We start from the raw sequence: 17,947 nt of genomic DNA on the forward strand, positions 1-17,947 counted from the left end.
GTATGAAAAGGTTTATTGTCGATTTGCAAATTAAAAATTAATAGATGAAGTAGTTGAAAGTCACCAATTAACGTTACGGTTTGACATCTTTATCGTTTCATTGTAACATTGAGTCGCAGTTCATAGCAAAGCAGATATCAAATTTGAAGGCTTGATGATGCCAAGAATCATATTAACAAGTTCTTCAAAGATGACTTGGTAATTTCTCATGCTTTTATCTCTTCACCCTAAAACCACATCTGTACATGCTCACTTGAAAGAATCAGTGCCTGCATTATAAAATCAGAGGAGTGCCAACCTCTTTGGAGACCTTGGACGTTGGAAAATATGCGGCTCTTGTTCTCAGTCCTTTCTATCCACCCTTATGTTAACGCAGGGAAGTAATCTGCTGTGCCACGGGGATTGATACTCATTTATATTTATAATCTTTGCCAGGAGAAGCCAGAAGAATGAACAGATGATGATTTATCAGAATTCTTGGTGGCTATGAAAAACTTCTGCTAGATGTAGCCTAAACCCTGCTTGACAAGCAAATCAGAGGTCCTAAAGTTTACCCTACTGAGAAAAGGTAAGTTGCGTTGGTGAGCAAAAGCAAAGCACTTGGTAATGCGGTGGGCACTGCATTCTGTGACGGTGCATGTGCTTGTCTTGTGTTGTGGGGGCAGCAAGCCAAGAACAGTGTTGCAGTTTGCCAGCGGTTTTGCAGCCGGTCAAAAAACACCTGCAAGAGTGTACATGGAGAAGATATTTCGTTTTTTATGTTTATGGTATTTCTGGAAATGAAATTTCTTTTCTTGCCCGACTTCTCCTGCACTGTATCTTATCTTTACCATTATTTTATTTTCCTTGAGTTAAATTCTTCAACCACAATATCGGGAAAAATTATTCGTGTTCCTTGCAAGACAGGCTTGCATTCTTGGAGTCTTGGTGAGTGGGTATGATTCTCACGTTACGTACCATTCTGGTTTGAATCTTAGAGAAACTATAATATATAATAAATTGTTTTTTTATGAATACATTAGTTTAGATATAGATGGTTTGTTGGAACTTTGCCTTGCACGCAAAATTGATGGATAACATCTGTCACTAAAACCATAAAAAAGGGTCCAAGTACTTTCTTAACCAAAGGCGGTTAACGAAAATGAATTTACGAGGATGGGTGTTAGTACACCTGTACACATACATTTTGGTAGCAGGAGGTTAATAAAAAATAATTTACAAGGATTGGTGTTGTGTACTCTTTCCACGTCAGCAGCAATAAACGAACAATAATTACAGTAAAACTATACGAATATGATGTCTTACTAAAGGTTACGGTCGCTTGTTACTGTGGATGACACTATTCTGGATGATCCTATTCAAAAATACTAAAAGAATAATATATTTCCAGGGGCGAAACTAAAAGATATATAGTTTTTTTCTAATTCTTGGCATTAAAAGATTGGATGTGTAATGATTAAAAATAATTTTTTTCTATTCAAACAAAATTTTTAAGATAAAATTTATCAATAACCTTGTATATATTTTCACCATTAAATAATTTATAAATAATTTTTTAATTTAAAATTATGCTCAACATAAAAGCTTAGCTTGATTGTATGCTCACTAAATCTATTATTTGGCTTTGAAACTATTAATTAATGATAATTATAAATATATCAACTTAACACTTTCTTTATAAAATAAAGTAGTCAGATAGGCATTGCTTAACCACTTATTTAACATTAAATATTAGAGTTAATTCATTATGAATTTGTTAATGTTTTTTCTGTTTTTTCTCAAAAAATAAATCAATTCTTTTTATCCCATCATGGTTTAATCTAAAATTAAAATGTCATGAATTTTTAAGGGCATAATTTTAATTAAATGCCGAATCAAGATCTAAAAAATAACTCAAGAAGGTTATGCAACAACAATAAAGGGTCAATATAAATGCACCAATAAAGGATCATTATTTTTTCATGTTTTAGTCCTTAGTATCGAGGGGCAAATGAAAAAATTATTAAAAAACAAGAGGAAATAAAAAGTAATTCAGCTTATTTTAATCGTGAAAAAAGACCAGTCTTTATATTAATGAGTTTATTTTGTCAAAAAGAGTTCTTTAGATGTGATTGAGATTTTTTATTTTGCTGGAAAAGAAGTTGATTGGTTCCTAAAAGAATTTTTTTATTCAATTTAATTTTAAGTTTTTAAAATAATTAAATGATGTATTTCAGGTTAAGATGAGTTTAAGGAGGCCTCACAATTTAATTTAAAAAATTTTTTTTTAAGTGATTTTTTACACATAAAAAAAACAAGTTTTGACCTGTTAAAAGCTTTAGATCTTGATTTTTTAACCATAAGATGTTCCTGAAAAATTCAACCAGTATACAGAGTATTATTTGCCTTATTCATTCATCTATTAAAAAAGAAAGAAAGTTAGGGATGCAAGTCCGGACATTTTTTTGTTTTAGGCTAGGCGTTTTAGTGTCCAAATGCTTTACCTCCTTTTATATTGCCTTTTATTTATTTTTTTAAATAAATAAAATTTACTATAAATAAAATAATATTTTAAAACACCATCCATTTTCGCCATAGTTTTCAAATTAAATTACAGTTATTTATAGCAATGTCGACAATTATTTTGTGAATTATTATACACCTTTAAAGGTGCCTCACGGCATTGCTCTAGAAAAAACTAAGTGAATAACTGGAACCTCTCATGTGATCATCAATAGTTTAAATACCAGGAAAGACTGCGAGAAAAATATTTTTTAATTAACACATGAATTTCGAGCGTAGATAATGTACCTAAGACCATATTAGAAAGAGATTGTTTTAAAACTGGTCTGGTAATATACTTATTATTATTATTAATAAAACTACTTCGAGAAGCACACCTGTAGTTCACCTAATTATTTTCATGCACTGTTCGTGAAACACGAGTGAGTGAGTGAATGTGTAGGAAATTTCCACGAGGCCGGGTGGCCTAAGCAAGCTCATGAAAAGTGAAAGAAAAGCTTGACCTTGGAGAGGAAGAAGGCCGTGAGAATACATCATAAAGCCTATCTAAATTTCCACTTATTCAATGGTCACATGCCCCGTCCATCATGACTACTTGACTAGCTTGGTCCATTGGCACCGTCCAATCGTTTCCACCAGTATACACACGGGGAAAACCTAGCTATATATGTTTTGTGGCTCTCTTGCAAGAGGCTCGGGTTTTTTTATGTTTTAAAATATTTTTTATATTTTAAAGTTGTTTTACTATGTTGGTATTAAAAATAAAATTTAAAAAATATTATTTTAATATATTAAAAAAAAAACACTTCAAAACCAATAACTACCCCCAATAACAAATGGGTTGGGCCCCTCTTTGAACCGTGTACTTAAGTTGATTATCCTAAGATTCTAATGATGCGAATTTTACCCAGGTATTACCAGCAAAACAAGGTTTTTCAACGAGGAAAGGGCAGGACAGATAAAAAATAACATGATTTATTTTTTACTCTTTTTTTTTTTGAGTGACTGGGGAAATAAATTAAAAAAATAAGTAACGTTTAAGTTTATTCATCAACTTATTAATAACAGATGCACAATTACATTTCAAAATAATTTTTTAAGAATTTAAAATTTTTTAACTGAGGAAATAAATTAAAAAAATAAGCAATGTTTAAGTTTATTCATCAACTTATTAATAGCAGATGCACAGCAGCTCATCTGTAAGGGTATTTTTTTTTTTGTGTTTCAAAAAAAAATTTTAGAATTTAATTTTTTTTGTTTCAAATTAATATTTTTTTGGTATTTTTAGATTATTTTCATGTGTTTATATCAAAAATAATTTTTTTAAAAAATATTTTAATATATTTTAAAATAAAAAATAATTCCAACAATATTTTTAAATACGATTATAAATATAACGTATGTTAGTGACAGCGTGGCATTCAATTTGATTTTTTCCATGAAAATATAAACAGAAAGAAATTATAAGCACATGATTAGTGACACAGGCTTCCATATTTTAGTTTTAAAGTCCAGAATATAATTAAGCATGAACGAGCAATGGATTTTCTCTTTCTTTCTACGTTCTTTTTTCTCTCTTTTATCTATACTGTGATCGATACACGTGTTGTCGCAAACTGCTATGCTAATTTTTTTTAATTACTAATATAAATGTTTGGATCAGCTTGTGTTTACCTTCATTAATTTTATGAACCTTAAAAATTAATAATAATATAAGTCTTCAGCGATCCTGAAATTTATGAGACTCGAACTGGTAATCTCTATAAAGCAAATCCAGAACTTGACCAAATAAATTATATCTCTCCAAGTCTGTTAAAAATTTACAGCTTGCTTTGTTATTTTTTTTTATTATTATTAACGTAGGTATTTGGGCTAGTTTACATTCACCTCAACTAATCCCATGAGTTTTGAAGTTAACGACTATATAAACCTCTAGTAGTCATCTTATTAATAACTACATGACTTAAACTTAAGATCACATGGAAAGCAAATCTCTTGATTCCAAGCTTTCACCACTTGCCACCTAATATATTATCACAAGGTAATTTTTCGCTCAACAAATATACCCGTGCAACAACCTAGTTCCTCACTAGACTCAGTCTTTTCTTGTCAATTTTATTTATATTTTTCTAATAACTAAGTGTTTCCTAGTTTCTCCACTTTTTCAAATTAAAAGACAAGTGAAATATATATAAATAAATTACACGTCACAAAGGAAAGCAAATCAAGAATAAGAGAAGAACTCTTCATCTTTATTTATCTCATCAGTAAAGAATTACAAGATAAATATGCTTGTTTTTTTTTTTTTTTTTGGTTTTTTATAGGATTAGTGAGTGAGGAACTGGAGAGAGAGAGAACCTAGTGCCGTAAGGTATATGAACTTGAGTCGCCTTATAAGCAAAAATAGCATGAGCTATTAAGAAATAAACTGATGTTTTATTAAAAAGAAAAAAAACAGCTACAAAAAGAAAAGGAAAACTTCCTGTTCAAATTTATACGGGTTTGTAGATTTTTCACACCTTTACAATGCAAAGCATGAACAATACAGTTTTTTTCTATATATATATATATATATATATATATATATATCTAGCAATGTAATATATTAAAACTATCTCACACACACATTCATATTTAGTTAGAGTCGTAAATTTAATAATTTTTTTTTTGTATTTAATTAATGTCATAAACTTAGATTTTATTATGAAAATCTAATATAATTTTTTTTAGTTAACAATATAATTTTCAATAAAATTTTTAATCTAGATGAAATAAAATAATATTTTATAATTTAATCACAACATATTAAGATGACTATTGTAAATCACGGACTTGATTTTTATAAAAAAATAGTTGTAATCTTAATATATTTTTTTCTTGAAAAACTAATCTTTATTTTCAACAAATGAATTTCTAATTTTTTATTAGAAAATAAAAACTGAAAAATAAAAGAAAACCACTAAAGAAAAACAAAAACTGTTTTATGCTACTAAACATACTTTCAATTTCGTTTGCCTTTTTCTTATCTGAGAAACACTATTCCACCTATCCTTCAACTTTTAAACTGAAGGTCTCCGGGCAACCACTCTAAGAAAAAACTCATGCCACTAATTTGAAGAGGCTTTTAAGTTTCCGTCGGAATGGAATTGAATGAATTAAAAAAATATATTTTATTTATATGTCATCCTAAAATGTCATGTATTTGTATTTGATAATGCGATGTAAAATATTTTTTTAATTAAAAATATATTAAAATATTTTTTTAATAATAATATATCAAATCTATAAAAAAATACTTAAAAAAATTGATAATTTAATGTTTATAAATAAAAAAAGTATTTAAAAAACATTTTAAATAGAAGCACATGCGATGCCAAAAATGCATTTCTTTGGTGAGGTTGGCACGTTACAAGCACCATTATTTCCACCGCCTTTTAATTGACGTTATGGTTATCTAAATAATCATTTTCTTCAATTCAATTAACAAGGTTATCGAGTTATCAGTTTAGAGTACATTTGTTTTTGTATTTTGAAAATTTTATATTTTATATTTATTTTAAATTATTTTATTTTCAATATTTTTAGATTGTTTTAATATATTAATATAAAAAATAAATTTTTAAAATAAAAAATATTATATTAATACATTTAAAAAGAAAAATACTTTGAAAAATAATTATTTTATGATACTAAATAAGCTCTTAGTTTAACGGCCTCCCCTTATAAAAAGCTTGTTATTTGCAATTTAATTGGTGAACAGTGTTTTTAAGTTTTTTTTATCTTAAATTATTTTTTAAATATTTTTAAATTATTTTGATTTATTGATATTAAAAATAAAAATTTTAAAATAATAAAAAAATATTTTAAATAAAAAATACTTTAAAAAATAACCATTACTATTATTCCAAACAATCTTTTAATTAGCATATCTGATTTGTTTTCCACTTTATTCATTATTTTTATCTGTATTCAGTTTGATCCTTGAAAAGCAGGTGGTAGGTGGCTAAGAGGGTATTTTAAAATATGACAAATTTCTTTTCAAAATATATTTTTTAATTTTTTTTTCCTAATACATAAAAAAATATAAAAAATAATATTTTTGAAAACATTGCATAGAATGAAGGGTAATTATATTTCGAGGCTTAGGTTTTAGAACTTGTTTGTAGAAAATAATTGAAGTTTGTTAAAAAAAAAAGTTATTAGCAATAATATGAACAAATCATATAACTATCCGAATAAGAAAGAGGGTAGGTGGTCATTTCGAAATAAACCCCCCTATCTCCTTGGAACTACTCGCTCTGCTGATCAAGCACTCAGGGACCAAAAAAAAAAAAAAAACTCTCTTCCTTGTTAAAAAAATAAAATTAAAAAGCAAGTTATTAATTTAGTAGTAAGCCAGATAAAAAGAGGAAAACGAAAATATATTACTTCCACTGATAAAGTTGAAAGCAAAAACAAGTCCGCGGGAAGGGAAAGGAAAGGAAAAGAAAATCAAGTTTCTCTTCTACTTTGCTCTCAGATCTAAATTTTCCCTTCTTTTGACCCAATGAAAACAAATTAATGTTTAGATTTGAACAGGAAAAGATGAGGAAGCGGATTTCTTTTTCTTTTTTATTTTGATTTCCTTTTTCAGGGAATTGAAATCTCCCACTTCTCCTTTTTAGTTTTTGGTTTCTGGTGTTTCGTGAGGAGATGGCCGACGTCGTGATTCCTGCCGCCGTATTGCGTAATCTCTCCGACAAGCTCTATGAGAAGCGAAAAAACGCGGCTCTCGAGGTCTCTCTCTCGCTCTCTCTTTCGAATATGTGTTTGTCGAATAAGATTTTGTCTATCTAGGGTTTATGATATTCTATGCATGTAGATTGAGGGGATAGTGAAGTTGCTGGCAGCCGCCGGGGATCACGAGAAGATATCGGCGGTCATCAATTTGTTGACCACGGAATTCATCTGCTCTCCCCAAGCCCACCACCGCAAGGTTTGTCTGTTTTTCTAAAAAAAAAAAAAAGAAACGTGAATTATTTTTGAATTTCAGTATTTTGATTTAATTGCATCATTATTTGATTTTTATTTCTGGTAATAATTGCATCATTGTTTTGGCATTTTATTTATTTATTTTCTGGCAGGGAGGATTGATAGGACTAGCAGCTGCAACAGTAGGGTTGACTACAGAAGCAGCTCAACATCTCGAGGTCAGTGGTCTGAAACTCCTCTACGTTACTTGTTTGAACCTTTTCTGGGGCTGGGCTCTAGTTTCGGTTCATTTTTTTTAACAGCTAGGCAGCAAGGTTCTTAAATTTTTGCAGAATAATTGTGTAGAAACATTTCAATTTTTTTCACGAACTGAGTTTCGTCACTCCCATTGGGATCACGTGCCATTTAGTGAGGGTTAAATATTTGATTAATTGAACATAATTGATGGAAGTATGATGTATAGTGTCGAATGACGTTTCGCTGTTGTATGAATTTATCATTTCATCATGTTTTATCATTTTTTTTGTTCGAATAGATTCTGTATTATGTTTTTACTTCATTCTGGAATCTTAAAATAAAGAATGTACCAATCAGAAGTAATTTGGTTGAAATTTATATGTGATTTACAAAATTCATTTTGGACCAAAAATTATGGATTTAGATGTTTAATTTCACAAAAGAATAGAAGAGGGAAAAATTTCCAGTGGGAAAAGGAGGAAGATAGATATTTCCTAATAAATAGAATGCATTAATATAAAGAAAGTGCGATGCCATGACAAGCTTTAAACCATAAATGTTTGAATATGGAACAATGGATATAAAGTAAAACCATGTAAGAGTTCTTAAAATAACACTAAAAAGTTTATTCTCATGAAATAGAGAGTACCGGCCCACTTCAATGACTAGTATGCAAGAAGCAAGACAAACAAGCTCCACCTTTTTATACCATTCCCATTCCCAGTAAAGAACATTAATATTTTATTAAGTTGCTGTGGCTAAGAGGACATTTGCTAGTGCAGTTCCATTGCAGATACTTTGAGAAATGACTCTGGATTTGCAAAGGCTGCAAATTAAACATGGTCTGGTATGAAAGTGTGGTATCCCCCAGCAAATACTTCGATCTAGAATTTTTGTGATTGCTTGTGTAGAAGGATCACTAAGATAAAAATGCAAACACCATCCTTTTGCATGTTGTCTAGTGGTTTGCAACATGTGGAACAAAACGTTTGTGATTTTGTGTCAACATGATGGTCCAATTCACTTAAAGAACTTGTTGTATTCAGGAGGATTCATGGCTGGGAAGAGCTTTCTACTTTTTCATGCTATTTTTCTATTGAGGCAATTGTTACGAGACAGAATAGTGCTCAAGTCATTTCCAGAATGAGAAAAACAAGTCTATCATTATGCTGCATTGTTTAAGAACCAAATTTATGTGAATTCGAGTAGAGTGATGGAGGGCATACCAGCCTGCTTTAATTTGCTATGATTTTATTCAGCTTAAAAGCATTATGAAACATTTTATTTTTTCAACGCTGTCTTTTTTTCTCCCTTTTTTCATTTGTATAATATTAACTATTGTTTTGGATGTGCCTTGCCAGAAAATTGTGAAACCCGTACTTGATGCTTTTGGTGACCAAGATAGCAGAGTTCGTTATTATGCTTGTGAAGCTCTATATAACATTGCCAAGGTGAGAATGGAAATTGCAGATTGCCCGATTTATAATTCATGCCATTTTGTGGTTTTGTTTGGGGTTTAACATACTGTTTTCTACTGACATGCAGGTGGTTAGAGGAGATTTTATTATTTTCTTTAATGAAATTTTTGATGCCATATGTAAACTTTCGGCAGACTCAGATGCCAATGTACAGAGTGCTGCTCATCTTTTGGATCGGCTTGTAAAGGTAAATAATTGCTCCTTGCCTCTTAAGTATTCATTGATTTTTAATAAGTGATGTGTTGTGTAAGGTTGGACCCTCTTAAAATTTCAAGTCTCATATTTTACTATAATGAACAGGACATTGTTACTGAAAGTGATCAATTCAGGTATGTTACATTTGAATATGTGCTTCAAGGATCAGCTGAAGTCTTCATAAACTGCTCTGATAATGAAAAAGTCCTATGTTTTACGGTTTATTTATTTATTTGTACTTTTTAGCATTGAAGAATTTATACCGTTGCTGAGAGAACGTATGCATGTCCTAAATCCCTACGTCCGACAGTTTTTGGTGGGATGGATCACTGTTTTGGACAGTGTTCCAGATATAGATATGCTGGGTTTTCTTCCTGATTTTCTTGATGGTAATTGATATTTAAAATCTGACATGCTTCTTTGATTTATACTTGTATGTTGCTTCTTAGTTCATAAATCACCAACTTTTGATAAATCTCAGGTTTGTTCAATATGTTGAGCGATTCTAGCCATGAAATACGACAGCAAGCTGATTCTGCTCTTTCAGAGTTTCTTCAAGAGATTAAGAACTCCCCAGTAAGATTTCTGCTACATTTTGTTCTCATTTATTGTAGTTTCTAATTCCAGGTCACTTGCCTTAGAAAAGCATCATTCTAGCAATAAATATAAACGCATTTTTTTGGATTTCATTATTTTCTGTATTTGATATAATATGGTTGACGTCAAGTATTATGATATAAAAACAAAATCTCTTGTTCATTTGCAATTTCCTGACTCGAACAGTGCTACTGTTGAAGTCTGTAGATTATGGTCGCATGGCTGAAATACTGGTTCAGAGGGCAGCTTCTTCAGATGAATTTACTCGCTTAACAGCTATCACATGGGTAAGCAGATTCACATTTTCAATTTACATGGTTATATTTGTGGATGTGTGTATATACATGTATATATTCTTACAAGTGTATTTTGTATCGGTTACAATATATTTTTCGGTGTGACCTTGTAGTTTTGGACAAATTATTGCCTCATTGGAGTTATATAATAGTTTTCCTGCATTAACTGTGCAGATAAATGAGTTTGTGAAACTTGGTGGTGACCAACTTGTTCCCTATTATGCTGATATTTTGGGAGCCATTTTGCCTTGCATTTCTGACAAAGAAGAGAAAATTAGAGTGGTAAGCTGGTTTAAACTCTCTGAAAGGAGAAAAACCTGTGCTATGCATGCTATGCTGAGACGTCTTTTGGTTTTAAGGTTGCTCGTGAAACCAATGAAGAGCTTCGTGCAATCAAGGCTGATCCTACTGCAGGATTTGATGTTAGAGCAATTCTCTTCATTGCAAAGAGGTATGGCTTTGTAACTTGCCATTTTTTTTTAAATGCTAGCAATTTGCTGTTTTATTTGTGCATCTTATGAAGAGCTGCAATTAGAGTGCCAACAACGCCCGCAACTCAGTGATGGTGTTATCTCTGATGTGAAGATCATTTAAAATGATTTGTGGTCACTGTTGATTCTTTTGGCTGTTCAGGCAATTATTGACTGAGTGGGAGGCTACTCGAATTGAAGCATTGCACTGGATATCAACACTTTTGAACAGACATCGCTCTGAGGTAATCAGGCACAATTGACAAGTCGTATACATGTCTGGTATAATTTGTTTATGCCCTGAGCTGCAATTGTAAATTTGGTTTCTTGTCTCCAAGGGTGCCAACCCATTTGTGGGCAACTTCTGGCATTCTTTTTCCATGGGGATTGAGACAGTGGTATATTTCCAAGAGTACATTTCCCTACAAATACTATATTTAACGCAGTATTTATGACGGGCTCTGCCCTGGCAAGGATGTGAATAGAATGCATTGTGAATTTTCAATGTGATGTGAGATGGAAAAAGAAACATTAGGTGTGTAGAACAGCACCTGCTGTGGTAACAATCAGTAATGGAAGCAGCTAGCGTAATTTGATAATGCAGTGGTCACTGTATATGAAATAATCAGTAAGACTTACTGGCATGTGGTCAAAGGTCTAGAATGCAGTTCAAGCTGTCTGGAGGTTGCCTTAGAGATAGAGTTAGCGGTGCAGGCATTTGTATTCTTAACACAGACCAGAAGTGTGGGATGATTACATGGCATGGAAGGAAGGAAACTGTATCTAGCTGTCCTTCCAATGGATTAGTAGACACTTCTTTGGGCTTTCATTTTCTTTTTATTTTTTTTAGATTGGGTATGACTAAAGTTGTTTTAAATTTTGTTGATGTGAAACAGGTCCTGTCTTTTTTAAATGAAATATTCGATACCCTTCTCAAAGCACTGTCAGATCCAGCTGATGAGGTAATCATTTACATTTGATTGCGCATTTTCTTCTCTTAAAAGTTTCATCTTGTTTTTTTTTACTTGATTGATTTTATAATTGTAATTCTTCCATTCAGTATTTTTAATGCTGGAATTAATAGATCACACTGCACATATCTATGCATCTGAAATGATGGTTCCTTCTTTACATCATTAAAGGTTGTGGCCATGAGATTGGCTTCCATATGCTTGTGTTTAATATCCATTTTGCTTTCAATTTGTTTGCATGCAGAGTAAAATGTTTCTCAATTTGTTTAATTCAGAACTACTATAAGCCTTATAATTACATGGTCAATAGGAAGCCTAATACTATGTTCTTTTACTTTGCTGAATCAGCTGGACTGAATTGGTCCCATTTGTGTCCTTTTTTATTCAAGTTGATTTCACTTTACTATTGTCCATGATTATCATCTACTACTTGCTTTGCTATTTTGTTCAGAAATTTACCTGCTTATGGAAATGGTGCAAAAGGCAAAACGATAGTACTTTAACTGGGAAAACAAATTACCCTGCAGAAAATCTTAAAGACCTAATACTTGGAGATCTTTTTCTGAGCCCCATTTCTGTAATTGTGTTTTACACTATTTCCAAGTCACAAGGGAGCATGGTATCAAAAATGAATCCTAGGATGCTAAAAGTGAAATCCCACTAAACCACTAGATGTTTATTTTTATCACTATGGATTATACAACACATCAGGCCTGTCTTTGAAGTTGGTCCAGTTCCTTAGAAGAGTATATACTCCATGGTTGAAATTTATCTTCCAGTCGTTAGCATCTCTTTTCTGTCTTCTTTCTGTTCTCTGTGCTTCTCATTTGCTTTTAACCCCCCACCCCTTCTTGTTATGGTCTACCTATTAAGTTATTGTGGCATATATATATTGATCAAAAAATTATCCTGTGCTGGGTTTTCATATATTTAATTTGTTGCAATTCTGATTATGTCTCCAGGTGGTACTCCTTGTTCTTGAGGTTCATGCATGCATAGCGAAAGATCTGCAACACTTTCACGAACTTCTTGTTTTCTTGGTGCATAATTTCCGCATTGATCACTCTCTTCTGGAGAAGTGAGTTTTTGCTCTCTTCTTGCTGCTTATGTTATTTTTTTTTAGAAGTTATTGTAGTTTAGTTGGTTCGCCAGTGGCATTTTATGTGTAGCTTTAATCATGTGTCTTATTTCTTATGCAAATCATTATTTTGTTTTGTTAGGCGCGGTGCTTTGATAATCCGGCGACTCTGTGTTCTTTTAGATGCTGAAAGGGTCTATCGCAAACTTTCTACAATATTAGAGGGAGAAGCTGACCTGGATTTTGCATCTATAATGGTTCAGGTTTGCTCATTATGCTGGAACATAAAACTGTGATGCATGAGGGCCCAGATGAGACAATACTTTTGGAGGGTTTTTTTTTTTTTTTTTTTTAAATATTAAACAAAATGAAGCATCTTCATGAACTCTCCTGCCTAAAATTGCACTCAAATGCATAATTGGGAAAAGGGTAACAAAGGCAAAAGAAAAAATAATTGATACCTTTTCACATCTATTGTTCATTTCACTTATTTACATTTTTTCCTGTTTGTTTCCCAGGCTCTGAATTTGATTTTACTCACATCCTCTGAATTAGCTGAGCTTCGAGATCTTTTAAAACAATCTCTGGTGAATTCTGCTGGGACTGATTTATTTGTTTCTTTGTATGCTTCGTGGTGCCATTCGCCCGAGGCAATTATAAGCCTTTGTTTATTAGCACAGGTAAGTATCTGGGACCTTGTCATGACTGTCCCTTTCTGTGAATTTTCAAGCTACATATTTTGATGCATTCATCCTTTTCAATTTTTAGGATTTTACTGCAGTTGCGATCATCTTGTCTTTTCTTCACAGACTTACCAGCTACATATTTTCATGCATTCATCCTTTTCAATTTTTAGGATTTTACTGCAGTTGTGATCATCTTGTCTTTTCTCCACAGACTTACCAGCATGCCAGTACTGTGATTCAATCGCTAGTAGAGGAAGATATTAATGTCAGGTTCTTGGTACAGCTGGATAAATTGATTCGTTTGCTGGAAACTCCCATCTTTGCTTACCTTAGATTGCAGGTGCACTAGTTAAACTCATAGTTAGCCTTCACCTTTCTATTTTGCCTATATTTTATTACTTTATTAGCTGCCAATAGAAGGTTTTGACATGTTTACATGTCCTTTGATTTCCTTTGGTCACTTGTAGATTGTTATTATTTGGTTAGTCCATTGGTATCTTTGTCTGCATATGAGTTTTTTCACTGATCAAGTCTTCTGATTGTTGTCTTGTTTTTATGTAATTTGATCTGGCAAGTGATGCATGTCCCTTGCAAGATGCAAGGTCATTTGCCTAGTGTTTCTTGTTATGCTGAGTGTTTGTGCTGTTTTGTGGTTCTTGCAGCTTCTTGAACCTGGAAGATATACATGGTTGTTAAAAGCTTTAAATGGTCTTCTGATGCTGCTCCCCCAGGTACACCTGATGAACCACTGAATTTCTACAATTGTTATGTGTGAAGGCTGCAGTTCACACACGCATATATTTCTATTGGTTTGCATGCATGAATGCATGTATATGATTATGAAAAATGTTACTCATCTACTTTTTGATGAATCCTTTTTCTCAATCTGAAAACTGGTGATATTTTCATTTTTCTGACACACAGAGTGGCTTAAGATTAATTATGATTATGGTGCCTTTTAACTTTCTGAGACATGAATACTAGGGGGAACATTTATGAGACCTGGCTTGGCCGGGTCAACCCGGTGACTGCTGACCCAGGGCCTGGTCAGGCCAGGGTGGAAACCCCAACTTCAGTTTTTTTATTTTTTTCAAAACAAAGTTTGGGTTCCCTTCCATTACCAGGGCTGTGAGCTGGGTTGAACCCTCAGTCTGGTCTCATATTTATGCTAAGGGGAATGCAGCATCTAAGGATGTGGACATCTAATATTTTCTGAATGCTCCGGGTTTGGTTGTTCTTTGAAGGACTTGTAAAACGGGTTTGGTTGCCCTTAATGAATGGTGGAAGGTGCTATATAGGATACATGTTTATTTTTCCTTCTGTCTTTAAACGTAAAGGAGAGGCTCAATCTTGTAATTAATGCTACAAATTAAAGAGTGGTGCTGACAAAACAATAAAAGATTAAATGCTTTACCAACTTTCAGTGGTGATGGTGCTGGTTCCCCAAGCATTAAAAATACAAGCTCGATCTAGATACTGCTAAAGAAATAAAGAGCTCAGTTAAAAATTGATTGGGACATAAGTGCTTCCTGACTTCATGGGATGCAACCAGTGCATCTATAGTTATTGGTTACTGCCGTTTCTCTATAGTTTCTAATATTTCTTTTTCATTGGCTTTGTGAATGCAGCAAAGTGCAGCTTTTAAGATACTGCGAACTCGTTTAAAAACTGTACCTTCATATTCCTTCAGTGGCGATCAAGTTGAGCAAACATCTTCAGGGAATCCATACTCTCATATCCTACATCACATTCCAAGTGGATCACAAATTTCTGAGGATGGTGATGTAAACCAGGATGTAGGGACTTCTAATTCGCATAATGGAATTAATTTCACTACAAGGCTGCATCAGTTTGAGCAAAAGCAAAAACAACATCGGGTGCATGCAAAAGCGCAGGCCAAGTCTCGCAAAATCTCCACATCATCATCAAAGGTTTGTTGAACTTCTTTATCTCATTATTGTTGTTGTTATGAAGTTTAATCAATACTGCTTTTGGCATAATGGTTTATGATAGGAGTATATTTTTTAGGTGAATTAGGGTGAGGAGCAAGAATGGCTAGACTAGACTTGAGCACACTTAGGGAACTTTCATCAGTAATTGTCTAGTAGAGTAATTTGTGGGCGAATCATGAAGTTGCTTCTCTGGTAGGAGGTTCAGCTCAAGTGGCACATGTAAGGTTGGAGTAGGTAGTTCTTGTTAGGGGGGAGAAATGGGTGGTGTTATTTCCATTTCTCACTCCGTCCATTGTTATTCCCACTCTATAGAATCATAGTGACAAAATTAACCTTGTTTTAGAGTTTTCTTTATTTAAAAATTTGCAATCGAATTTCATTATACTTTACACATCATAAATTGAGCATAATTTTTAATGTAAATAATATTCCCAATAAAAATTAAAAATTCTATTTTACAGAATATATCAATAATACTAAATACAAAATATAAAAAATTATCCATGAAAATATAAATAATAATTTATAAGAAAACATAAAACAATAATAAATGGTAATCTAACCATCCATTTTGGGATGTAATATGCTTTCATATAGAAAATTAAAATCCAAGGAAATGATAAACAATATCAAATTTTGCATTTGATTTTTAATGTAATTTTGTTTTATGTCAAGTTGAACTATTATCTACATTTAATGTTACAAAAGTTTCTAGTTTAAGAGAAGTGTGAAAGGTTAATTCGGTCACTTTGTAAAGTTGAAAGTGAAGTGAGAATAGTGTGTCCGGAAGAAATTTGTGTATTAGTAATTTTATTATAAATTCAGGTAAAAAATGTGGGGTTGGTTTGATGGGATATATGAACACTGAACTATGTTGATATATTCTGTTAATCATTTGGTTAGCAATTTCATGTCATAGTTCCATGGTTAATGCATGTGTGTAATGTCTAGGTTGAGGGTTCGAGACGTAAATGCAATATTTGCTTTTAAGCAATAAATGACCTGTTATTTGTTTTTCCAAAAAAAGAATTCATCATCCCCTTATCAAAAGCAAATAAAAAATAAAGATCCAAGGACGCGGTCTTGAGTTTTTTTGGTATCAAGTTCAAGATTTTTTTAGAGGCCTTTAAGGTTTTTTGGGTTTTTTTTTTTTAAAAAACGTTTTTTGGTATTTTTTTCCCTTCAATTTTGTTTTTTTAATGTTAGAGTTGTATTGATTGTGAATTGATTTTTTGTATATTTTTATTATATAATAAAATAAAAAAATTAATTTAAGAGTATACAACTCGGGTCGTGGATTGGATTTGGTGAGTTGATTATGTTGAATTTAGCTTTTTTTTCCTTTGATTTTTTTTCTCTTAACCAATTTAGTTGACAAGGTTATGTTGAGTAAATTTTCACATAATCTAATTTAAAATCTAAGCTAATTGGGTTGAGATTTTTCAGTTGTTTACCAGTTTTTTGATGATAATGTCAAAAAGTTTCCAGTGATCTGGACATAAATTATTTATGCTCTAAAAAATTCGGGAATTCAATGAAAGCATGGGCTATAAATTAGTGTTCATTTAATCCTTAAAACATGTATTATGTAGTCTTTTTTTAACATGCAACAGTTCCACGCTTGCTGGTGCTGTGCTCGGAATTACCGTGTGCTATTATTCTTGCAGGATGTACAAAGATTAGAGGAATCCCAGCACCAACCTCCTTTGGGTAATAATGGGCCTCTTTCAAGATCATCTAGGAAAGGCCCGGGGCAATTGCAACTTTGATCATATCATGCACTGGAGAGGTGGTTCGGGTATAAATTGTAAAATTGTATATCGTAGTTTGTCTGTTTTTTATGCATGCAAGAAAAAGAAAAAAGAAAAAAGAAAAAAGAAGATGGTTTTGATTTGAGATAAGCTTGGGTTATCCTGAGCTATTCTTTTTTCTTTGGAAACGGTGCATATCCATGTGGTTCTGTTATTTTTTTTTTATTGAAAACCACCGTCCAATGCAAAATATTTTAGAGAATGCAGTTTGTTTTTGTTGAGTCCACATAATAGTGTTATTATGGCCACTTGTAAAATAATAAAGAATCGGCTAATTCATGTATACATCACATCAATCTTTGTCAAATGTATGCTCGTGCTATTGTTTATTCAATTGATTCCTCTACAATTCTTGTTCCATTGTGTTGTTATTAAAATAAATCAACATTTCATCCGGTTGTAGTTTATTTAAATGCTTACATCTCTCTTTAATGACTCAACCTTTATAATATTGTAGTTGTAGCAGTTAACAAGCTTGGAAGCATCCCTCTTCGGTTTATAGCTGCTACTTGAAATAGCAAAAATAAAAATAATAAAGACAAAATAGAAAATAAAATGAAAATAAAATTTTATTTAGTAATAGTGTATAAAAAACAAAAATGATTATCTGTTCATGATTCTTGAATCAGTTTTTAAAACTATAATAATTACTTTTTATCCATATATTGATTTGGATCAATCCTAGTTTACCCTCTCAACCCGT

The 17,947-nt window shown here is 32.0% G+C and overlaps 1 protein-coding gene across 2 annotated transcripts; it reads left to right on the forward strand.

The window, feature by feature from the left end:
• The first annotated feature begins 6,777 nt into the window (after positions 1-6,777).
• Positions 6,778-17,578, forward strand: LOC118046439 (protein VAC14 homolog). 2 transcript variants are annotated; one of them, XM_035055340.2, is made up of 20 exons: positions 6,778-7,278; positions 7,364-7,477; positions 7,626-7,691; positions 9,072-9,161; positions 9,256-9,375; positions 9,489-9,517; positions 9,630-9,772; positions 9,865-9,959; positions 10,181-10,267; positions 10,451-10,558; positions 10,636-10,727; positions 10,910-10,991; positions 11,643-11,708; positions 12,680-12,795; positions 12,938-13,058; positions 13,314-13,475; positions 13,693-13,821; positions 14,144-14,212; positions 15,110-15,412; positions 15,510-15,815. In XM_035055340.2, the coding sequence occupies exons 1-20, from the start codon at positions 7,195-7,197 to the stop codon at positions 15,516-15,518; spliced, it is 2,085 nt and encodes a 694-aa protein (XP_034911231.1). In that variant the 5' UTR covers positions 6,778-7,194; the 3' UTR covers positions 15,519-15,815. The 2 variants fall into 2 exon arrangements, with proteins under 2 accessions (XP_034911231.1, XP_034911230.1); XM_035055339.2 differs by lacking the exon at positions 15,510-15,815 and adding an exon at positions 17,101-17,578 and having other exon boundaries at positions 6,779-7,278.
• The last annotated feature ends 369 nt before the right edge of the window (positions 17,579-17,947 follow it).

This window comes from Populus alba, chromosome 10 (assembly GCF_005239225.2).
Source record: "Populus alba chromosome 10, ASM523922v2, whole genome shotgun sequence".
NCBI classification, from domain to species: Eukaryota; Viridiplantae; Streptophyta; class Magnoliopsida; order Malpighiales; family Salicaceae; genus Populus; species Populus alba.